The sequence below is a fragment of the Colias eurytheme genome, chromosome 16 (assembly GCF_061535395.1).
Source record: "Colias eurytheme isolate Ceu_HAF_F1 chromosome 16, ilColEury1 Martin Lab GWU primary, whole genome shotgun sequence".
Taxonomy (NCBI): Eukaryota; Metazoa; Arthropoda; class Insecta; order Lepidoptera; family Pieridae; genus Colias; species Colias eurytheme.
This window is the reverse complement of record NC_142995.1, coordinates 2,479,379-2,505,072: the sequence shown is the minus strand read 5'-3', so window position 1 is coordinate 2,505,072 and position 25,694 is coordinate 2,479,379. Positions and strand designations below refer to the sequence as shown.

The 25,694-nt window shown below is 34.0% G+C and overlaps 1 protein-coding gene and 3 non-coding genes across 4 annotated transcripts in view; 2 read left to right on the top strand and 2 right to left on the bottom strand.

Annotated features, from left to right (window-relative positions):
- The window catches only part of Dhc98D (Dynein heavy chain at 89D), a 58,068-nt gene that overhangs the window by 9,070 nt on the left and 23,304 nt on the right, over positions 1-25,694 (top strand). The window contains exons 17-43 of the mRNA XM_090110659.1: positions 883-1,174; positions 1,346-1,504; positions 1,641-1,877; positions 1,984-2,237; positions 2,457-2,605; positions 2,850-2,959; positions 3,632-3,810; positions 4,160-4,355; positions 4,462-4,559; positions 4,642-4,777; positions 4,853-4,939; positions 5,016-5,158; positions 5,229-5,407; positions 5,578-5,760; positions 5,944-6,069; positions 6,541-6,794; positions 7,357-7,545; positions 8,703-8,875; positions 9,080-9,245; positions 9,418-9,576; positions 9,736-9,830; positions 10,756-11,013; positions 11,277-11,436; positions 11,607-11,705; positions 13,649-13,772; positions 14,321-14,505; positions 17,107-17,199. Coding sequence (XP_089966785.1) covers positions 883-1,174; positions 1,346-1,504; positions 1,641-1,877; positions 1,984-2,237; positions 2,457-2,605; positions 2,850-2,959; positions 3,632-3,810; positions 4,160-4,355; positions 4,462-4,559; positions 4,642-4,777; positions 4,853-4,939; positions 5,016-5,158; positions 5,229-5,407; positions 5,578-5,760; positions 5,944-6,069; positions 6,541-6,794; positions 7,357-7,545; positions 8,703-8,875; positions 9,080-9,245; positions 9,418-9,576; positions 9,736-9,830; positions 10,756-11,013; positions 11,277-11,436; positions 11,607-11,705; positions 13,649-13,772; positions 14,321-14,505; positions 17,107-17,199 — 4,483 coding nt within the window. The remainder of the gene's footprint in view (positions 1-882; positions 1,175-1,345; positions 1,505-1,640; positions 1,878-1,983; positions 2,238-2,456; positions 2,606-2,849; positions 2,960-3,631; positions 3,811-4,159; positions 4,356-4,461; positions 4,560-4,641; positions 4,778-4,852; positions 4,940-5,015; positions 5,159-5,228; positions 5,408-5,577; positions 5,761-5,943; positions 6,070-6,540; positions 6,795-7,356; positions 7,546-8,702; positions 8,876-9,079; positions 9,246-9,417; positions 9,577-9,735; positions 9,831-10,755; positions 11,014-11,276; positions 11,437-11,606; positions 11,706-13,648; positions 13,773-14,320; positions 14,506-17,106; positions 17,200-25,694) is intronic.
- LOC149901616 (5S ribosomal RNA) lies at positions 11,739-11,857 on the bottom strand. Its single transcript, XR_016457650.1, has one exon. It is a non-coding gene; the product is annotated as a 5S ribosomal RNA (ribosomal RNA).
- On the bottom strand, positions 14,899-15,017 carry LOC149901615 (5S ribosomal RNA). Its single transcript, XR_016457649.1, has one exon. It is a non-coding gene; the product is annotated as a 5S ribosomal RNA (ribosomal RNA).
- Positions 18,377-18,449, top strand: TRNAA-AGC (transfer RNA alanine (anticodon AGC)). Its single transcript has one exon. It is a non-coding gene; the product is annotated as a tRNA-Ala (tRNA).

Here is a 25,694-nt window from a genome sequence, read left to right as displayed (position 1 = left end):
ATAATAAGAATAGATTAAATAATAATTGTATTAGAAGAAATCCTTTGATAAAATATTTATCTGAAACTCTGTCAGGAAGTGATTTCAAACTTTTGTACGATTAAATTAAATCATAATTAATAATAGTTAACTCTTTGGGCGTGTCCACATGTACACGGCACGGCGCCGTCAACGCGCAACGATGCGATGTCGCGGCGCGGTGTGTTGCCGCGTCGTAGAAATTAACGTTGCCGTATCGTAAAAATTCACATCACTATGCCGCAACGTTACAAGGCACGGCAGCCTTGGCAGAGAAGTGGCAGTCTGTAGCACAGTGTGATCAGATTTAACAAAATTCTGCGATTTTAGCAGAATATGACCCCACAGAAATTCTGCTAGTTGCTTGGTTAATCTGCTAAAATATGCTAAACATTTTAAAAAAATCCTGAATTTCTGCTCTGCTGAAGGGTGGCCAAGGCAACACACCAACAAAAACGTTACATAAAATGGAAATGATAGATTTTTCTATGTTTCTAGCACAACTATTTCAATGAAACCTAGTTAACTTACAATAAATGTTGAATTATGTTAAGATTATTAATATTCTGCTAAAAATTTTCAACTTTATCTATTGTGCGGCGTATTATGCTAAGCCCTAAATCAGGGTTCATATTCTGCTAAAATCGCAGAATTCTGGTAATTCTGATCACACTGTGCTACAGACTGCCACTTCTCTGCCAAGGCTGCCGTGCTCCGTAACGTTGCGGCATAGTGATGTGAATTTTTACGATACGGCAACGTTAATTTCTACGACGCGGCAACGCACCGCGCCGCGACATCGCATCGTTGCGCGTTGACGGCGCCGTGCCGTGTACATGTGGACACGCCCTTTGTCTATTATAGATGGCACAAATACCAACACTTATGGGCGTTCGACAAACATCTATCTTGCGAAAAGTACATCCAAAAACATGAACAAATTCACAAGTATGACGAGAAATTCTTCTTCTTTGAAGATATAATAGCTGATTTACACAATCATGTTAAATTTGTTGATGTTGGAGCGATTAGAGTTAACTTGAGGCCAATTATAAAACAAGTGCAGGATCATGCGCAGGAATGGAAGAATATCCTGGGACACTGTATTGCTGCAAAAACCAGAATGAACATGTACGACTTGAAAAATCAGATAGAAGTAAGTACTATTATTAAAGATATAAAGTAAAATTTAGAAATTAAAGAGTTAATAACAGTCTTAATATGTACTTTATTTATTCCCATAACTCGCTTTGAGTACAGATGATTAATCATTAAATTTATAGTTGAAAGTGCCTACTAAATCAATCATTTATATAAATATTTGTAGCAACTTCGGACAACTATCAATATGAACATCAAGGGATTAGAAGACTTCAAACTTGTAATGGCTGCAATTGCCCAAGTGGCTCAATTGACTATTACAGCTGAAGTAAAGTATAGAGGCATGCAAGAAATATTCAATATGTTGAGACAACATAATATAGATGTAAGCCCACTTATTATATAAAAAAATTGCATTCTCCACTTTAAAAAAAATATATATATAAAATTGAGTTGATACTGAATACGATAGGTATAATAACATCATCAAGATTCTGAAACTAAATCATGTTGTAACTTAGGTTTCAGACGATGATATAGAGTTTGCTAAGAACCTAGAAAGTTCCTGGGGGTCTCTGTGCCAAACTTCACTGTTCCGAGGCAATACCCTCGAGCAGACAAAGGAAAAATTCTCTAAACTAAATGTAGTCGAAATATCTAACTTCTTAAAAGAGTTGGACGACTTTGTTGAAAAGTTCGACTCTGAAGGACCAGCTACTGTTGGCGATGATATGGATCGAGGATTGATATTGATGGAGGTAAAGTTGTATTTTACACAAAACACAAACCCTATTTAGAAATTAAATTAGAGGTCCTAATAAAAGTTATTTATAAAATTAAATAAAATCGCTTTTCAATTTACAGGAATATACTAAACACTTTGATGAACTTGAAAATCGTAAAAAAATGCTTCAAGCGGCGGAACAATTATTTGACAATCCATTAGCTGATTTCTCCAACTTCAACCGAGCTAAAACAGATTTTCAAGCAATGGAACAAGTTTATAAAATATACAAAGCGCAGAAGAATGCGCGAGAATTGTGGGCTAAGACGCTGTGGGTCAATTTGAACCCACAAGCTTTGGTAGATGGTATTGAGCAGTTCTTCAAAGAATATAGGTATGTATATTATATACTTGATGATCAATTAAGTAGTTTCTATACTATCATGTACCAATATATAAATAGCTTTTATCTACTATCAAGTTATTTTTCGCACGAAATGTTTACGCAGTATTTTAAATCGTTTTCGGTGCGATTAACCTGAATAACGTTATAAATAGATTACAGATAAAAAAAATCTTTAACACCTAAAATTAACAAGCACTATTATTACAGAAAACTACCAAAAGCAGTGCGTTTAACGTCAACAGGTCTCATGTTAGATCTGAAAATGAAACAATTCAAGGGTGTTGTCCCGCTCATGGTGTCGCTGAAGAACGAGGCAATGAGAGAACGACATTGGAAGGAACTTATGGCTAAAACGGGTAAAGCTTATTTAAATGGATGAATGAAAAATTCTTCATTAATTACATTATGCTAAATACAGAAATGCAAAAAAGAGCGATACAAGTAATTACATGTACAGAGAGCGGTCTTATCGCAGTAAGCGATTTATGCCAGTTTATGATAGAAAAAAATAATACTATAACGTGTTAAAATTAATAAACGATATATAAAATATACGATTCATATAAAATCGGTTGTTTTGAATTACATAATATCTTACAGGTCAGACATTCGACATGTCTCCGGAACGATTCACCTTGGAGAACATGTTCGCTATGGAATTACACAAATATCAAGATGTCGCCGAAGAAATCGTTAACCACGCTATCAAGGCAAGTTAAAACATCTATAATTAAACACTAGAACACAATCACACCATCTACAAAATAACTATATATAAAATAAACTTTGAAACTCCAATTCAATTGCACGACTCATGATGCGAAGCATCAGAGAGTGCTTTACGATCGAAAAATTTTTTTCGCCTCATTTTTGCAGCTATTCTTATTATTATAGCCTTGTTAGTTCACGGAATCAAGATATTTTGCATACTATTGTCGAGATAATTTAATGGAGATTAATCCCATACTTTTTAAAAATTGATTTACTTCAATAGAATTGGAAAAAAACACCGAAATAGGTCAAAAAATTTTCCTGTCCGTCATGTGTGAAACCTGAAAACACTATAACTTGTGAAAAAATCCATCATTTGAGTTAATTTTTTTTTTTAAATATTCTAATCGACGATTGTAGGTCACTGAATGCGAATGATTAATTAATTCAGTGTCGTTTAATTGCAATTAATAAAAAACGAAAACTACAATAAGTTTTTTTTTTTTTTATATTTCATAATTAAATGAGCATTATGAGTCGTGCACTTTTGGATTTTCCAAACTTTTTTATTCAATTCTCGATTCAAATTAATTTCTTCAAGATTAAAATATATTCGATCCAATATCAATCCTTTAACTTCTTCTTCAAAACATGCTCCAATTAATCTCCAGGAGCTAGCAATAGAGCGCGGCGTGCGTGACGTCCAAGAGACATGGGCTAACATAGCGTTCACGGTCACGCGGCATTTCAACCGCGGCGAGGACCGCGGCTACACGCTCAACCCGTGCGACGAGATTACGGTCAAGCTGGACGATGATGCTATGTCGCTGCAGAGCATGGCAGCTTCACAGTGCGTATTGGCACTGACACTGATACTGACATTGACACAGATACACATACAGCAAACAGGCCACACCGCATACCATAGCTACTCACAGCTACACACAAATACATACAGCTAAAGACACCGCTACACAACTGTTCACATCTACACACAGCTTCACACGTCGATATACTGCTACACACAGTTACACATAGGCAAGCACAGCTACACATCGCTCCATACCGGTATACACAACTACATATAGCTACAAACAGCTCCTCATAACTACACACAACTTCGCACATAGACACATTAATAAATGACAGACACACACTCAGTGATGAAGTGCTTGAAAACTTTTGATATTTTTTTTCAGATTCATCGGCCCATTTCTTACAGTTGTTCAGACATGGGAACGTCGTCTTTCATTAATATCAGAAGTAATTGAAGAGTGGATGGCGACTCAGAGAAAGTGGTTATATTTAGAGGGGATATTTGTTGGTGGTGATATAAGGACACAACTGCCTGAAGAAGCGAAGAAATTTGATGATATTGATAAGAATTTTAGGAAGGTAATTTTGACTCGAATCCCAATCATGTGTTACTCAACATTAATGTGTGTCTACCTATACAATAATATTATTATTATTCTATTCCTAAAAATAAGTGTTTGTATAGATTATGTTGGATACTGCAAAAAGGCTAAACGTCGTAGACTGCTGCACAATAGGTGGCAGATTGGAGGAATTCGTAAATTTGGGATTAGGATTACAAAAGTAAGTAAAACATTCAAACATATCTTGTTTCTTCAAAAAATAAACCGTTTCATATCAAATTTCTTACTTTCTTTATTAATAGGTGTCAAAAGTCATTGAACGAGTACTTGGATTCAAAACGCAGAATTTTTCCCCGGTTCTTCTTTATATCGACGGATGAGCTTCTATCCATTCTAGGTAGTAGCGAATGTAGCTGTGTACAGGAACATATGATAAAGGTAATAAATGAAATAAAAGAGTATTTTCGAACTTCTCAAGTTAGAGTTGAATTAAAATATGTGAAAATTTTATAGATGTTCGACAATATAAGAGCTCTTGACTTATACGTGGATCATACGAATCGACCAGTTGCAGCCAAAATGATTTCTGCTGAAGGCGAGGTACGAGATATTTTCTACAGTAAAATTTACGATACAAATAATTCAAAAACTTTATATTATTTTTGTCTTTTCATAGATAATGGATTTCCGATATGTCGTCTACACGGAAGGCAGAGTTGAAGACTGGATGAATCTAGTGCTTAAAGAAATGCGAAGAACCAACAAGTTTATCACTAAAAAGGCAGTCTTCTACTACGGAAAGAATTGGCGAGTACCAAGGTAAAAACATTTTTTTATGAATTCACAGATCAAAAATGTTGGTGATGTAAATAAATGTATATTGTTTCAGAACGGAATGGATTATGGAGTACATTGGCATGGTGTGTTTAGCAGCTAATGGCATATGGTGGACCGCAGAAACTGAAGAAACTTTCATAAGAATAAGGAAAGGAAATAAACGGGCTATGAAAGAACATCTAGAGCAGCAAAACGAACAGCTAGATGGATTGGTTGTTAAAGTTAGACAAGGTAAGGACCTAACGACTCTTAAAAATAATTTTAATAATGAAGTAGACCATTACTGTTAAATACAATAGTTATGTTACCTTAGCAATGAACTGATTTAAAACAATATTCCTTGTTCATTATAATTATTTTATGTAAGACAAAACGCAATTACTTGCCTTTGTGTCAAACAGATCTATCATCAAACGATCGTCTCAAATTCCGCACAATAACAACGATCGATGTCCACGCTAGAGATATTATTGAGGGTTTCGTGAGGGACAATATCACGGAAGCTTCCGAGTTTGAGTGGGAAAGCCAACTTAGATTCTATTGGCTGAAGAAGGACGACAATCTCTGGATTAAACAATGCACTGGTATAATTGAATCAATATTGGTATTATTTTAGTTTTAATGAATGAATGAAAATACTTTATTGTACACCATTATAATTAGGAAAAAGACATACATATGCAAAGAGACATGCACAAAAGCGGATGTATTATTATTTATTTCACTCTAACATGTTGTAAATTTATTTCGATTTATTTCATTCCAAGGTGTCTTCGAATACGGATATGAATACATGGGGCTGAATGGACGGTTGGTAATCACTCCGCTAACTGACCGAATATATTTGACGATCACACAGGCTCTTACTATGCAACTCGGAGGAGCACCAGCTGGTAATAATGTGCTTATTTTTTAACATATAGATATAGTAAACTATGTCTATATGTTCATAATGGCTTAAAAATATGAGATACATGCGGCGTTATTTCTTAAATAAGTGACTAAACCATACACAATATTTTTACATAATACAACAGAAAAATTAAATAGAAATAGCACGTAAAGCATATACATTAGATTACTAGATCACATCCCCTTCACAAATAATCTTCCTAGCAGGGGCTAGAGAACCAGAAAATACAAAAATTTCAAAATTATCCTATTGTAGCACGAATATCATTGTTAGTTTGATAAAGGTCTAGTTTCCGCAAATACACTAAAAGCAATTGTTATCCGACTTGTAAATTCGGGATTTTGAGCTTCCAATTGACAACATTTCATAATTTTAAGCTACTTGTTTTTTTATTTCAATCAAAACTTGATCAAAAGTAACCGGTGTTTTTGCTACACCTCACATTCCACAGGCCCAGCAGGCACCGGCAAAACTGAAACCACAAAAGACCTGGCCAAGGCACTTGGTCTCCTCTGCGTGGTCACCAACTGTGGCGAGGGCATGGACTTCCGTGCGGTGGGGCAGATCCTCGCGGGGCTGTGCCAGTGTGGGGCGTGGGGTTGTTTTGACGAGTTCAACCGGATTGATATCAGCGTTCTCTCTGTCATATCCACGCAGCTGCAGTGCATACGGAGCGCGCTGCTGATGAAGCTCAAGCGGTTCACGGTGAATTATTGAATTTGGCTTAACGTGATAGGATGACTTTTGTATTGATTGGATATATAGACACAAAACCTTTATCACGTAACTGTGAGGTTTTCGGGATATATTTTACAGCTTCCCTATTCTAAAAAAAAATGTGTGGTTTTATGAAACCACGGTAAAAGTGAAACTGTACGAACGGTTCCGAACACTGCTTTGTGTAGCGCATGTCGCGTGACGGTCGGCTGCCGAGTAGGTATACCTACTCGGCAGCCGCGATACACGCGACATGCGCTACACAGACCAAAAAGTTTGAGACGATGTAATAAAAGTTTCACTTTAAAAAAAGCTTCTTATCATTCTTTTTTATATATTCTGATTTGCTATCATTATAATATCATGTTACTGTTACGGATCTTACAAATTACAAGCCAATCTCTTTATAGTTGGAGTTGGAGAAAGAACTTTTATTTTTTTTTCACATAACTTTAGTCACATGGTGCTGGTTAATGCAGCAAGGTTAAGTCCTTCCAAATAGACATATTTATGTGTCATCATCATCTATTCATCGATTTGTGTATTATAGTTTGAAGGACAAGAGATCGATATGGACAGCAAAGTTGGTATCTTCATCACCATGAACCCGGGCTACGCGGGCCGCACTGAACTGCCGGAATCTGTGAAAGCGCTGTTCAGACCTGTTGTATGCATTTTACCCGATTTGGAAATGATTTGCCAGATATCCCTCTTCTCTGATGGATTCTTGACAGCAAAGGTAAATTCAATCAAGCCATTTTATTCAAATACTTGTTTTCAATAATCCAGTATGCATTGTATGTAATTTTTTTTCATTCAGATTTCTGATGATATCTGCAAAATTGTATTGTGAAGCTTTCTTAATATATTATGTGTAGTGTCCGACCGAAACTGGTTTCCAGGCCGAAACCGAAACCGAAACCGAATGTTCGGCCGTGGCTTCAGTTTCGGCCGAAACCGAAACCGAAACCGAAACTCACGTGGTCAAGTATGAAATTTTTAAAAATACTGAACTTTGGTGCATTTTACCTATTATTTTGCCTTAATTAGGGCATGAAATGAAAACATAGTATATTAAATTTGTTGTAATCATTTATCTTTCTTATATATAAAAATGAATCGCAAAATGTGTTGGTAAGCGCATAACTCGAGAACGGCTGAACCGATTTCGATAATTCTTTTTTTATTATATTCCTTGAAGTACGAGGATGGTTCTTATGTAGAGAAAACGTAAACATGTACCACGGGCGAAGCCGGGGCGGACCGCTAGTTTAATATAAAATAAAAAAATAATATTTTTCAAATCAAATCTAATAATAACAATTTTAATTTTTATTACTTTTTCAAATTAAGTTCTCAGTAAAATCAGTCATCTAAATCAAATCAATAATTGTTACTGTTACTTTAAATACTTAAGTTTTGGTATTTTGAGATCTTTCTCTTTATTAAAGAGTCTTTAATACTTTGGATTGGTATTTGTACTTAGAAGACTTTAGAAGAATAATCAGTCTCTTTTAGGTACCTCTTATATAAAAATAATAATTATTAATTACTATTACACCCAGTTCCAATCTCAACATAGATAATCAAAAATTGTTTCCACCAGCGTGGGTCAACCAACGTTTTGACAGCGTCCGTCAAAGCGTTGCCGAGGAAAACGAAGTTAGGCGAGCGTGAACGTGTGTGAACTAAGTTCACTGAACTTGCGAAATAAGTTTCGGTTTCGGCAAAAGTTTCGGCCGATTTTGGCCGAAACCGAAACTGCGGCCGAAACTTGATTTTTGGCCGAAACTCGGCCGAAACCGAAACCGAAACCGAAAGTTCGGTCGGACACTAATTATGTGTTGAAAATAGTTATATTGTATGTGAAGAATAATATTATACGTATGATTCTAGGTATTGGCAAAGAAAATGACAGTCTTATACAAAGTGGCGCGGGAGCAACTATCAAAACAATCCCACTACGACTGGGGTCTCAGGGCACTGACTGCAGTGTTGAGAATGGCGGGTAAGCTTCGACGAGATTCACCTGGACTTAGCGAAATTATGGTGCTTATGAGAGCACTCAGGTTAGTATATATAATAAATTTTTATGTTCTTTAAAAATAATTAAAGTTCCTTCTTGACATCGCATAATATTTCTCGCGTTTTCCGCAATGCTGTTAAATTTTCCATCATCATGATTTTGATTTATTTTTCCATTTCCCCAATATCAGTAACACATCTCCTAAATTATAGTTTGATAAATTTGTAACGTTTTCATAATATTTTAGAGATATGAACCATCCAAAGTTTGTGTTCGAAGATGTACCGCTATTTCTTGGTCTAATAAAAGATTTATTCCCTGGACTGGAATGTCCCCGCGTTGGTTATCCAGACTTCAATACGGCAGTCGTGGAAGTTTTGGAAAAAGATGGATATATTGTTCTACCGCATCAGGTATATAGAAACACTGTTTAGTTACTTAGGTAACAACGTCTATTTTAAATATACAATTTTCTATACGTACGTACATAATATGTATCAATAGATATTTAATCGATTCAAAACAACTTGAAAATTGCTTTATATGATTTTTTAAATTTATATTTATGTAACAATTTAATGAAAGGTGGATAAAATAGTGCAAATGTACGAAACAATGATGACGAGACACTGCACGATGCTGGTCGGACCGACGGGTGGAGGAAAAACTGTAATATTACAGACATTAGTCAAGGCGCAAACTAATTTGGGACTACCAACTAAACTAACGATTGTTAATCCGAAGGTTAGATTTTACGTATTTTTCCTTTTTTTGTTGTTGGCTTACTTTCCTTTAAAACTGATAAATGCCTAAAAAAGGTCTCTAAAAATACGATCCGCTGTATTTAAATAAGTATTGGAATTTTCCAAAAAGTAAACTCACTCTTTCTATGTGACTTTACAGGCGTGTTCGGTGATCGAATTGTATGGAATTTTAGATCCAGTAACAAGAGATTGGACTGACGGTCTTTATTCGAAAATATTTCGAGAAATGAACAGGTTTGATTCATATTTTAGTTATTTATAGTTACTATAGTGGAGCCAATTTAATAGGCAACATTTGACGTCTATCAATTTTATCTTCATAGGGTGGTAACCTGCATAAAAACATCGATTAAAGTGAATTAATCGATACGGACTTGAAACATTTGTCAATCGAACTTGAAACACATGTCAATAATTTATGATAATTTTTATTCCCAAGTAATCAATGCATTCGATTCTAGATGTCAGATTTCGATTTTTAGAGTAACGTCTTTGGTATTTAAAAAGAAAAAAGGTTTATTGACACAAAATTGTAGCGACGTCAGTTCTTTAAATCAGAAATTGTTTATTATGTTTAGAATGGTTTATCAGTAAAATCAAATCCTAAAATTACTTATATCGGTCATTATTATAATAAATATGTAATCGTAATTCAAATTCAAATTCAAAAATTCAAAAATTCTTTATTTGGAACATAATAACAAATTGTACATAAACTTAAATTACGATGACATCCGTAAAAGCATAAGAGCTGTGGCACGGATGCCAAAAATTGAAAAAAGTTAAGCAAATGTGCAGTTCTAACAAAACGAAATATCATGTTATTCTATGTCGTCGTTACTAGGTTACGTTGTTGAATTTTGTTGAACTGTCAAATGTTGCCTATTAAAATGGCTCTACTATACATATTGCTACTGAATATAAGGTAGGTACATAATATATGACTTCTAATTTACTTTTTACCTGTCGTCAAATGGAATACATTAATTTAAATAACGATTTATAATTAACTTAGTGAAAGCAGGTAGATGAATAGAGGTATAATTTCTAGTAGACACGGTCAACAAAAACTCTATCATAATGTTAGTTGCCGGGAGCAATAGATCTCACTTTACTGGAAACCAATTCATGATGAATTGATGTTGATTTCACATAACAGACCAGCAGAAAAGGACGAGCGCCGCTATTCCCTCTTCGACGGCGATGTAGATGCACTCTGGATTGAGAACATGAACTCAGTCATGGATGATAACAAACTGCTCACACTCGCTAATGGAGAACGAATCCGACTCGCGCCATATTGTGCTCTGCTGTTTGAAGTTGGTGACCTGAACTATGCGTCACCCGCGACAGTATCGAGGGCGGGCATGGTGTTTGTGGACCCGAAGAATTTGGGATATGAGCCGTATTGGAACAGGTCAGTTGTGACGTCATGAGGCTACTTATGCGCTGATATTACATTCACATATTTTGCTCTCCTAGATATGACACTGCCTATACAAAAAGAAATAACACTGCCTGTAAAGAAATACTCCTTGTCCTTCTTTGGTGTTCTAAAACATTAAATCGTTGTTGTGGTAAAAATAGTATCAATTTTAGAACACATACAATACTTTGAACATGATATTTATTCACATTGTATTCATGCCATTGAAACAAACATATATTATAATGTCCTAGATGGCTCCGTGGTAGAAATAATGAGGAGGAAAGGGAGCAAATGGCAGGTCTCTTTGAACACTATGTGCCGGGTGCTATCAATTACATCGTTTTTGGTCTATTCGGTCTGCAGCAGCAGACACCGTTGAAAACCATTGTACCGCAGACACCGCTCAACTTGGTAAATATCCATGGAAATATTCCTACAGATAGTTGATTATCCGCTTCCATATTCTTGCTATGACATATTCAATGTTCATAGTTCTTGAAATTCTTACATACATTTCAGTAATAACGTTAGTTAATAAGGTACTGTATTCTAATAATATTATCTGGTACATAAATATACAGGTTGTCCAGCTCTGCTATATGATCAGCGGTCTCCTACCAAACAGGGAGGATAGCAACGAGGAAATAGACAGAACGGTCGTGGAATGCGTATTTATGATTGTGAGTATAATTACTAACAAAAAAAGAATAAAAAGCCAACATCACGCGGTGTTCCCAGGCGGTCACCCATCCAAGTACTGACCGCGCCCGACGTTGCTTAACTTCGGTGATCGGACGAGAACCGGTGTATTCAACGTGGTATGGACGTTGGCATTTTGATGCGTGAAATTACAAATCTTATTTTATAGTCCTTTTCACCTAGGATGATTCCTGTGACACTTCATTGTGTTCCGAATTACGTATTTTGTGTTTAAAAAGCAAAAATAATTTTAATGCATAATATTTTTATTTTAAGGCGGCATTATTACCAAAAATATAAAAATGAAACGTCTTAAGCTACTAAAACAAAAACAGTATTGTTTAGTTTAATATAAGTAACGAAAAAAAAAATAAAATAACAAAAAAAAATAATACCTACGCAATTCGTGTACATGAAATCGAACGTTGAAAAATTATAGAGTTGGAAAATCATAATATAATCGACGCCTATCTTGTGATCGTTTGACAATCGCGTCAATCGTCTGTACGAGTCCGTCAGCTTTGTATATGTCGTGGCCATATCGTAAATTTGCTCATTTCATGATATGATTGGCCATTTCACGAAATGGTCGCATTTCGTGAAATGGCCAATTTAGTTTGGCCACATCATGATGTGGCTTGAGCAGATCAATGTTAAGAAATCGTTTCACGATATGGCCAACTAAACGCGCGGTTTTTTCATGAAATGATCAAAATTATTTGATCATATCGTAAAATAGTTACATTAATCATTGGTAGAGGCGCTGCAAGCTCTGTGTTTATGTGATAAGATGGCGGCCGCTGGCGAAATTTAATTATTCGCAGTTAAAAACTTCATAATTCGTTTAATAACAATATGAAGAAAGTCATAGCAAAGAATTTACGACGGTTCGAGTACTATGGAAAATGTGGATATCTTATATGTATTGAATTAATTATTAAATTATTACTTTTTAAAATATAAATAATTATTATTTTTTAAAAATTATTATTAAATTATTTTATTTAAGACGCATTTTTTCTTTTAGGATATATATTTATATATCCTACTATAGTATTATAATTGTTTGTTTTTTAAAAAGCGATCCGCTTCTGGCACTCGCCGGCCGCTACCGCGGCACGCTCGCTTTGCTCGCTCGGCTCGTGCGTTGTTCATCAAAATCTAACCTAACCTAACTGTTTTTTATTGCAAAAACGATTCGCTTCTAGCATTCGCCAGCCGCTGCCGCGGCACTAACTTAAATGACATTAAACCAGTTTTTAGAATATTCTGAATTTTTTTAAATATTTTATGGATTCTTTATATCTTATACGATCTGGCCAAATGTGGATGGCCAAATCGTGAAACGTTGACGATTTAACGATCTGATCAAACTATGTTGGCCATTTCATGAAATGCGACCATTTCGTGAAATGATCGATCATATCATGAAATGAGCAAATCTACGATATGGCCACGACATATACAAGTTGCATTTTTATATTGATACTTTACGTGGTATTCTGTTATTATGACTAATTGTTATTGTTCACTTTTTGTCACTGTTGTTTGCTAAGATTCCTTAGTTAATTGTTGGCGAAATGCCGAAATAACTAATTTTGGTCCTTTATTCAAATCGATTTCATTTCCATATAAAATATTATCGATTATCGGAAACAATTGATACGATTTCAGTGAAGGCAATCTCTACACGTGTCAACAATCGATATGTCACAGGAATCATCTTAGGTGGAAAGGACTATAGTACGATTTTAATTTATTTTTTGTTGTAAAAATGGGTGTTAGATACTTAATGTACATTAATTATTTTAAAATAATTTTTTTCATAATTAAATAATCATTTTCAAAAACATTGACATATAACAAAACTATAAACTTACTGTTACATTATTGTAATCCTTATTATGTTTTATATCCATTTTAGTCGATGTACAACAGCCTTGGCGCGGCGATAGTGGACAACGGCCGCATGGACTTCGATAACTACGTGAAGAAGGCCTGCCCCATGATGCTGGTTGAAGACACCACCGAGAAGAAAGCCACCACGAGTATGTTTATGATAGTTTTTAATTAAAAGACTGTAGACATTTATTTTTAATTTTAATTATTATTTAAGTTGAATTTGGTTTTGCTATATTTATAGAAATAAGGAATTATACTCAATACGGGAAATGAATGAACATACACCTAGATAAAATCAAGACTGATTTTATTTCATAACTACCCACATAGTAGGTAAATATGATCTACAGATAACGTAAATACACAACAGCATTGTCTCGTGTTGTGGTGTTGTTGCAATCAAAGCTAACTTCGGCATAGTTTGTTTGGATTCTTAGTTTGAACACAATATGCCAAAAAAAAAGACGGCTTGCACTCCGGGAGTGCCGGCAGAAGTGAAAACTTGATTATTAACGTTGAGCATGTTTGATATCCATCCGTCTTACGCTTTTTCGATCAGGTCACGTGTCCTGACGCGAGTTTAAGATTTTATACCCATTACAGAAAAAGTGCTCAACGCCGCTAAAGAAGTTTTCACTTCAAAAATAATTTTATCGAAACCTAATCATTTTACAAATCAATTTTACCACCGCAGAACACTTTCCCATGGGTTTCCCCACACTATACGACTATTGTCTCGAACTGAACACGAAGACGTGGGAGGCGTGGGAGTGGCTCGTGCCGCAGTACGAGCACGACCGCGACATGCGCTTCTCCGCGATCCTCGTGCCCACCGTGGACACGCTAAGGCTTACGTGGATCATTAAGATTATGGAGAGTGTATGTATAGTTTGCTAATGTGCATATTCATTGTGCACTTTCCAATGGGTTTCCCAACACTACTATTGTCTTAAGTTGAACACGAAGGCGTCGGAGTGGCTCGTGCCGAAGGTTTCCCCACACTTTACGACTACTGCCTCGAGCTGAACACGAATACTTGGGAGGTCATTAAGAATGGAGAGTATTGAGTATATCTTTTTATTTCATGCTTGTGCCCACTGCTATAGATTCTGGTCTTAACGAGTCTAAGAAAAGCTTTTCACATTTTGATAGATGTTGCTAAGAAGTTAACTCACCAAAAAAATATTCACTCGTCATTTTCGACACTATTAAAAAATAATAATAATGGACTACAATAAAAACTTACAAATTTTATAAAAAAATTAATCAAAAAGCCAACATCACGCGGTGTTCCCAGGCGGTCACCCATCCAAGTACTGACCGCGCCCGACGTTGCTTAACTTCGGTGATCGGACGAGAACCGGTGTATTCAACGTGGTATGGACGTTGGCATTTTGCTGTGTGAAATTACCGAACAGATTTTAAATAATGGCAAATATTAACATACAAATTGATTCATCGCTTATATAGGTCTACCAGAATCTGATGGCATATTTATATTTACGAAATAAAAGATTTTCATATGGCAATTTTATTTGACAACTATCAAATTGGTTGTCAAATTATTTGTCTTCTTTGCAATTGATGAATAATTTTTAGGATTTTGTCTAAAAAATCTTCGAAAATGTCGAAAAAGCCGCTGCGAACACAAGCAAGAGGTGTTGTTTATAATGTGTATAGAAAAACATTCGATGCAGAAGGGTCAAACACATCACAATTTTCAATTTTGAATATTTTATAGGTAAATTGGACTTACCCGTTTTGATACTTAAAATAAAAAATATTATAAGTAGGTAACTATAATATTGTTTGTTGATTACAATATAATTTTATGAAAACTTATTACAGGAGTTTCCAATACGGCTATTCGTCAAGTCCAAGCTGTCAAAGTCAATTTTATAATGTGTGTATCTTTAATACTTACGAAAATAAACATACATAGTTTTATTTTGTTTTTATTTTATTTTATAAAAAATGATTATCAATCTAGTTTTGATCTGCATTATCATTACATCCATATTTTTACATGGCATAATGATAATGAATATACAAATATAGGTATGTGTAAATAATATGTATTACATAGATAAAAGTAATATGTATATTATACATGTAAGCGTACCTACATGATATTAAGTGGATATCTCATTATTAAGTACAGTATTGTTCACTTGTAATGTGACTAATGATGTTGGGGACAAAATAAAAAATAAGCAGTATCAAGTAGGGTTGTAACGGAACTCCGCCTCCGCCTCCGTTACTGCGGAACTTCCGCAAAGAATTTAACCTCCGCCTCCGCATCCGCCTCCGCAAAATTTATGCGGAGTCATATCGGAAGTTCATTTACGATCACAAACAACTCGAAAGGAGCGACGCTAGGCGACGCGGCCGCTCGGCTGCGTGTTTTCAAGTGAAATGGTTCAGTCCGAACTTATACGTTTGCTAACCCTTTATGACTCGAATGTTGCAAGCCGAGTTGACGATGATGAACCTTCTGTGGCCAAGAGAGCGAGATTAGCATCAAATGCAAGTAATGTTGACCCAAGCACAAGTTTTGAGATTTTGTCACCAATACAAGGTGTGCATTCCAACCTGGCTGATATGTTGAAGAATTGCAGTGATGAAGAGGAATCGGAAAATGATAGCATGGATACCAACAGCAACCTCATGATATGGAAAACACTAATTAATGAATATAATAAAGAAAATAGACTCCAACTAAATGAAGATCCCTTATTGTGGTGGAGATATAACATTAAATATAAAGTTTTTGCTCCCATAGTTCGCATTTACTTATCGGCGCCACCAAGTTCAGTGCCAAGCGAACAGCTATTTAGTGCTGCTGGTTTAATTTACGAACCCTTGAGAAACCGCTTAGAAGGCGAAAAAGCCGCAAAGCTTTTGTTCGTAAAATATTTGTCTCTTGTCAATTTTGATTACTAAGATGAATCATGAACATGTATGTACAATTGTGCACATTATATTATATAATATAAATAATGGTTGCTGACTCTATTAATCATAAATTTATTTATATTTTCCCAACAAATTTCACCTCCGCCTCCGCCTCCGTTAACCTCCGCATCCGCGGAGGCGAACCTCTTCACCTCCGCATCCGCCTCCGCCTCCGCTAAGTAGGCCTCCGTTACAACCCTAGTATCAAGTACGTTCAGTCCATTTTCCCTAGGGTTGCACACTCAAAATTTTGATTTCCCAATTTGCCATCAGATTCTGGTTTACCTATAATATTATAATATCTATAACACGAGTAGGTATTCATAATTAATTATTAATTGTAATGCCAACGGAATTTTGATGATTTTTTACTTTGTTCTTCTAAACAATACCTAACTCTACTCTTTTCTTATTTTATTACTTACTTAAGTACTACCTACTATATTTTAAAACACATGGTGTTCAAAAAACAATAATATAAGGATAAGATTACTATGAATCTTACTAATAAATTACATTCCTTAGGTGGAAAGGCCAGTGCTTCTGGTTGGTGATACGGGAACATCTAAAACAGCAATCATCACGAATTATTTACGTGGCTTACCCCCAGAGAAATACGTAAGTTATTTTTTTATTACCTAATTAGGTTTCAAATTAAGTAGGTATACATATAAAAAATGTTTATTATTCACAATTTTTATAAGGTAATATAATTTTGTCCTTATCGTTGAACGTAGGTACTTATATACAATCATAATATAACATTATGATCGATGTGAAAGCACGTAGACCTATCACCTAAGATAACTAATGGATAAAAAAACTGTATAAATACAATACCTAGATAGTTAGGTACCTACTTTATAATGACTTTATTTGTGTAACTGTGATTATTCTTTCACGATTAAATAATTATTGATATTTTTTATTCTATGCTAATATGTAACATACTGTCCGCATTGTGCACAGTATATTATAACCAATAAAAAGTATTATTTATGAAGATACGGTCAATGCGCAGTGATGCATAAACAAAACTACCCGATAAATAAATTATTGATTTTTATAATTTATGGATTTTAAACCAGATTTATTCCTCTTTTTTCCTCGCTAGTGTTAATAAATAATAACGCTTTGCTATACTTAATACATTTTATGTGTATCAAGTGTTTATATATTATAAAACAAGGTGTTCATTAGACATCATGTAGAACATCTGTAACATTTCACGTCTGTATATCCTATATGTCTGTAATCCTGATAGGTATATACTATATCCCACCTAAATTTGAATTTGCGATCGCAAGGTCAATCGCCTTATAAAAATGATGTTAATAAGATCAAAAACAGTTCAAATATATTTTTTTTATTACGCATAATATAAAGTAGGTACTCAATGAAGAATGTATTATGTAATCGCAATGCAGTATTGTTATCCAATATATTATTTCTATATCAGTCCGTGAATTGTAATGTAACATCTGTTAAAATATTTTATACTTAGTAACATTAAATTTTCTAAAATATAGAAATCATAATACCTATTATTTCTAACTAGAAAAAGTATACACTCAAATAAAATTTTAATGAGATTAATTAGTATGCATGCGTTACTATAATGTGAACATTGAATGTTATAAATAAAACGAGTTTCTTGAAAGATTTATCGCATTTTATCTTGCTTTAAGGACATTTTATTACACGATAAATTTTAATACAATGCTATATAAAAATTAAAAATACATGTTCTAATCTTTCTCATATTATAATTGTTAATTTCGCACTGTCATTCACCGGGGGCGTAGCTCAGATGGTAGAGCGCTCGCTTAGCATGCGAGAGGTACCGGGATCGATACCCGGCGCCTCCAAGTAACATGATTATTTTATTTTTCATTTTCTACGATATTATTTATTTTTATTTATAAAATTATAATGTTATGAATAGTTAATAATATTATTAGGAATAGTTCTTTTTTATTTTCTTTGAAAGTAAGTGTACTGTACACACTTAACGATTACACCCTGTATAAAAAGTACCTAATGACGTTTAATTCCAGCTTCTTTATAGGTAACTAGCTGTTGCCCGCGACTTCGTCCGCGATTACGTCGTTTTAGGTCATTCGTCGTTTAAAAAAAATACGTGACACTTTATTTTTGAATGTTCTTAATTGTCTCTTATAAAATTTAACTACATTAAAATTGAACACTCTGAAAATCTTAAAATCGGAGAAAATTGAAAATCTGAGGAAAACATGAAGGAATGTGATTTAAATTCTACATTACTTAGTATTTCAAATAATAATCTAAATTAAATGTAGATTAACAGTTTGAGCGCACCGTTATAGAATATGTACCTAAGTATTAAATTACGTTAGTTTACATAGTAACAAAACAAAAACACGATGACTTTCTTTCGCGCTCGGTACCACAAACTAAGCATGTTAATGGTACGTGGCCCGCGTCACTTGACCCCCCGCGAGTTCCCCTCCTTTGCTATGCGAAAATACATTCGTCGCCCTGCTGTAGGAAAAATTGTAATACTGTGGCCTGGGCGTTATACACGCCCAGGGAGTTCCTGAGTGCCGATAGACGTCCGTCTATCGGCATTTATAACAAATATCACCATCTTGAGGAAAAGCTTCTAATGTCGATTTAAAACTGCATACATACGAATTAACCTGATGAAACATGTTCTAAAATTGTGAAATGAGTTCAGTTTTAAATTCGAGAAATATTGATAATTCTTGTATTCGACTATTCGTTGTAGTCGAATACAAAATATATTTAAAGAAACTTAGGTTGGCCTTCAGGCAAAAGGGATCCTATCAAATGGTAAACTTGACCTGGTATCTTAAAAGTAAGCATGAAAGGACCTTCTGATAATTGTTGAGCACCAAAGGATCATTTGAAACGCACTACTATAAGAGCGAATATTGTCTAAGAACTGTTTAGATTGCACGTCATGTTCCTCTAAAAGTAGTGATTTCAAAGGTTCCGGTGTATCTTCAAACGAAAGCCGACTCCTTACTCCACTTTAAAGCATTACAAAAATAACATACTACGTTAATATCGCCTATACAGAAGATGATCTGTAATCAATTGTGAGGTTATAAGAAAACCCACTTTTATATTTGTCGGACCCCACCACCGAATTCATAGATTGATCTTCTATGTTTACCTCTAAGTCATTAAGACTATGCGAAATCTGTCTGCAGTAAGAGGGGCCTCTCGCTATTCGTCCGTTTCCAGAGACCGAATAGTTTCAATTCTTAATCTTTCATTAAACAAACTTAATAATCGTTTTTGTCTCAATTAATTGTAATATTCGCGTCCCTACTCTAGTCATTGCTTATGCTCATGTTCATCTTCAAGAGATCGAATAATATTATGGTGCACCCTATCATTTGTCAAACGGTCTTCATATTGAGTAAAAGTTTCAGATTCTCGAGATAAAATGTGACGGCCGTGATCAGCTGTGAGACGTTATACCCTCTCAGTGAAGGTTTCGGTCTCACGGGATAGTACATGCCGTTCGCGGTCAGCTGTGAGCCGCAATTCTCGTTGTGAAGCGGTTTCAGGTTCTCGGCATAACACGTGTTGTTTTCGGCCTAGAGTATACCTCTAACGATTCTTGAGAACTCTTATTTCTCATTTTCTTAGCTTTGCTCGAATTTCGAGATAAAGATTTTTTAGGTGGCACTGATGCATGAAAATAAAAATTGAGTTAAAACGGACTGAGAGTGTAATCAATACATATAATAAAATTCTAGAAAAGTGGTGTCTGTACAATGAAAATATGTAAAAAAAAATTAGCAGGGGTTATTACTAAATCGATCCCAAACCCAAAACTGTCGTTAAAATTTTTTTTGTCTGTTTGTCTGTTTGTCCGTTTGTCCGTTTGTCTGTTTGTCTGTATGTTTGAACACGCTAATCTCAGAAACGGCTTATCCGATTTAAATGCTGTTTTCACTAATATATTGTGGTAATCTTCATTTAACATTTAGTGTTTATTTCATGTCAATCGGTTTATAAATAAAAAAGTTATGACCATTTAAGTATTCACGGAGAACATTTGCTAAGGCATTCTATGGTACACTATTATACAGTGTAAGATAAAACGTAAGTTATCTGTTATACGCTACAGTTATTTCTTTAAAATGTCCAGGTGATCATATCGAAAGTCCCCAAGGGTGGGGTGGGGGTGGGGGGGTAAGCTGAGGTAGTAGGGGGGGGGAGGGGTCAAATTAAAATTATGTTTATTTTTAGGTAAATTTTATACATAAAATGTCCTTTAAATTATGTCGTATTACATATATTTTTAAGCCCCGACGCACAAAAAGATGAGAGATAAGTGTTTGACCGCTATGTGTGTATCTGTTTGTTCCACCGTAGCTCGCTAACAGGTAATCCGAATTCGATGCGGTTTTTTGTTAGGCAGCATATTTTCCGACGCTGGTTCTTAGATAAAGTGTATCAAAATCGGTTCATCCATTTATTATACCTACCTATAGGGATAAAAGTGGGAATGAAAAAAATTAAAGTTGTCGAATCTAAGTGATATATATTAAATGAAAGTGAATGTTTTATCAAAATCGGTTCATCCATGTATTTGAAATAGGTATAAAAGCGGTAATAAAAAAATGAATTTTGTCAATTATACTCAAGTGACATATGAAATGAAAGGTCATGACGTGTAAAGTTTAATTAGACGTATTGAATCAAAATCGGTTCATCCATTTACTATACCTATATATAGATAAAAGGGGGAATGAAAAAAACGAATGTTGTCAAATATACCTAAGAGACATATTATATCAAATGAAAGTGCATAACGGGTGAAGTACAGTTAGTTATATTTTTATCCAATTCGGTTTTAAATCCATTTGTTAGACTACAGAGGTAAAAGTGGAAATGAACAATAATCGAATGTGGTCAAATAATATACTCAAGCGGCATATCAAAATATGAAAGGGCAACGTGTGAATTACAATTAGTTAGTTATGTTTTATAGAAATCGGTTCATCCGTTTATTACATATACATAGGGCACTTTAGGGTAGGACTGTTGATAAAATATCTATATATATCGAAATATCGATATTATTATTTCGAAATATCGATATTTATTACTAATATTTTTTGGACGATATATCGATAGTTCGGTATTGAAATATCGATATCGATGGTCGATATTTTTTTTAATAATTTTTTTTCCGTAATTTATTTAATCTAAAAAATCATCGTAAACTTAATGTTAGCAGTCGCTTGACAATTTTTTATCATCTGAACGAGTTGCTTCTTCAATCAATCTTTCAGTGCCTAACAATCTTAGTAGCCAAACAGCTGAACATATTTAAAACAAAGAGTATTTTTAAAAACTCTTACAGAAAAATATTGGTATTGGTATACATAATTGTCTTATTTAAATTTAAAAAGTAATTACCAAGAACTATAACCTACTACTTATGTACATTCATAATTTAATTTGTTTAATAAATCTACTAGACTATAAATTGTGTAATCATTTTTGAGCTGACTTACGATTTTTTTTTTAAATAAAGCCGATATATCGAAATTTTTTTCGATATATCGAACTCCGATACTGATATATTTGAAAATATCGATACATCGAAAATCCGATATTTTAAAAAATATCAACAGTCCTACTTTAGGGGTGACAGTTGTTGGATAAATAAACCAAATGGAGCATCAAACGACAGGATATGACGTGCAAATATAGATACAATTAGATATGGTTTACATCAAAATCGGTTCTGCCATTTACTAGGGGTGGAAAGGGAAGTCTGTGAAAGAAGAGGGGACATGGGAGCGAGAGGATAGCCACACCCTGGAAATTTTGAACTCTACTCATAGCCACATAGGCCTGGCCATTGGCAATTTTTTTTCCTAAATATACCTTCTTCCTTCTTCTTTTGCCACTGTGGACCATTGCAATTTGTGCACGGTTACGGCCCAACTTAAAAGATTTCAAGGAGCAAAAAGCTTATAGATATCAATATGATGTAGGAATGTAATATGGAGGTAGAATTGATAGCTCGGTCTCGCTCACTTGAAAATATTACATGAAAATAAGAAAATTTAATTATAAAAGAAAATTTAATAAAAAAAACCCAACGCAACGAAGAAAAAATTTTAGGAATAAAAAATTTTACAAACTTTCCGACGATCTTTAAAATTAAGTACCATTATAAAAGAAAAAATATGATATACATATTATGATAATGATGGCATGGCAGCCCCGAAGACTTTGTTTTTTATTTTTATAAATATTTAAAACTAGCTTTCCGCCTGCGGCCGTTTCCGGGATAAAACCTAGCCTATTTTGCTCAGTGAAGATGCAGCTTTCTGATGGTGAAAGAATTTTTGAAATCGTTCCAGTAGTTTATGCGTGAAAACCATACATACATACATAATTACAAACATTTCCTCTTTATAATATCAGTATAGATGGTATTTATTTTTAAAGATCGTCGGGAAGTTTGTGAAATTATTTATTCCTTTTTCTATGCACTTTTATTCGTTGCGTTGGGTGTTTTTTAATTTAATTTTTATTGCATGGTCTAAACGGTAATTAATTACTACATGCGTGAGACAGGAAAGATCTGATTTGGATTTGGTGCTGGATTTGATAAAAACTGAGTATCGATTAAGCTGATCAGCAGGCCAAGACTAATGACAGAGAATAGAATAACGTTAAAGAATAGAAACTACTATCGCAAATTTTTTACATAAACTCATGATATTTTAGTAATGGTTCGGTCACACTACCAACGGCGACGACGACTACGACCAAAATTGTCCTCCAGACAAAATTGGTTTTAAAAAAATATTAAAATTTCCCGTCATTGCGACTGAATGAAAATTTTGTTCGTGGTCGTCGTCGATGTCAATTAGTATCGATAGCGGATTCTATTCCTTTGCGTTTTGACGTTTGTCTCGGCGCTCAGTTGCTGCACGATACATTGTTAAAAACACACATACAAGAAAGGAAGGTAAATAAATTTGCTCCCCTCGACCCTGGTGCCTAAAAAATAATATGTCATAATTTAAAAGAAATTTTACGTAAAAAATTAATTAGGCATTTCTTTTTTATTTTTTAGCTCAGTTTAGTCATAAATTTTACTAACAGTTCTTTTAATTATTTATGGTAGTACGTGTTTACTCAATAAAAGTTAAGTTGTAACTACTATACAGTCACTATTCCACGCGGACGAAGTCGCGGGCACAGCTAGTAGACAAATATAATCAGAAAGCTTCGAACTCCTAAGCTATCGGAAGTTACACGTGTTATTGTGAGTCAACCATAAAAGATAGACATTTATGATGTCGGGAGATATTTTTTATATAATAAGGAGAACATTTCTTTCATACATGATTTCTGTGTAGCTTTAACCATTAAGGTTGCACACGCGACGAAAGCTTAAAAATGGAGTTACTGCTCTGCTCAGGAATATGAAAAATAATTGTACCAAGTTTCGTTTAAATCCGTCGAGTAGTTTTTGTTTCTATACCGGTTATACGGACAAAAATTTTACTGTTTGCTTCTTTGGAATCAGTGTCGATCCCTAATCACCCCGTGATAGTTATTTAGGAAATATATTTCATGTACAGATTTAATATACCTAAGTATACATAATATATTTAGATTCCAATTTCCATGTAACGTTAAATTCGACTATACAATAACTAACAGACAACGCAGGTTACTCTCGTTTCCGTAAGTTGAGGCGGCTACATATTCGGTCCTCATAACATCACTTTTAGTGAACGAAACGACAGCGCGGTTTAATTCGATGCCAACACCATCAGAAAAAAGGAAATATTTTTAATTGTGAAAAAATATTATGATTTACACTATTTTAATATAAAATATATGGCTGTGAGTGTGTAAAAATAAATCCAGCTAGTTTCACATCACACTTATGTTTATAATTAGCTATACGACATGAAAATATACATATTAATTACCAAGCAATAATCATACAGGTAAATACTGAACAAAAGTATTAACAGTCAAAGTTTATTTTTACTAACATTTAACAACACCCATGTAAATGATGAAGAAATGATAATTATCAACGAACTAACCTTTTCTATAATACTTAACACAGCACATTTTTTAAATTATCTTGCTCAACTCTGCTCAAAAATTTTAGGGTTTTGTTGGAACTGTAATGTGTCAAAACTATGATATATCTAAACTACGATACAACTTGCATGCGGAAATGCTCATTACAATCAGTGAATTTAAAGAATAACTAACAACAACTATTCAATTTTATTGAGCTGATGAATATCTTTTGCCTGGAAGAGATCACCGCCGCCTAATAAATATACTGTGTTTTCTTATAAAATCGTAACATAATTTCTTTTATCTACTAAATTTTAATAAATAAGTTCTTTTTGTTATTTTTATCTAAAAATGATCTTGAGCTTATATTAGGCAAAAGTATACATTAACTTTTTATAATTTCAGGACCGCACCTTAAATGGGGTGCTCGGAAAATATGCCTACGGATTATTAATAGAGAAATGATACCTACACAACAAAGTTATGTTGGTTCCATTTTATTTATAAAATATAATGAAAATGGGCAAATATAAAACATATTATGTAAAATGATTAAAAATAAATAAATGAAGCAACTACGATTCAAAGAAAACATCTTTTTCAGTGTGAAAATGCCCTAAGCAATCCTGGATGATGAGTAGGTATAATATCATGTACTCTCATTCCAGTACGGTCGGTACCTCGATAGCCATAACGATAAATATTATACAATACAATACAATACAAAATTCTTTATTTAACACACACATACAGAAGAAAAGAAAAGAAAAGAAACAAAAACATATAAGACAGATACAACATGTTAAATAGGCGGCCTTATCGCTTTCAAGCGATCTCTGCCAGGCAACCTTTGGATAGGATTAGTTTTAATTAAATACAATTAAAAAGAAAACAGACTAAAAATAAAAATAAAAAAATATATTTATACAGGTATAAATACTGATATTAATACATTATATTATATACATACATATATTAATACAAAAATATAGACTATAATACACATACTTACATACATGCAA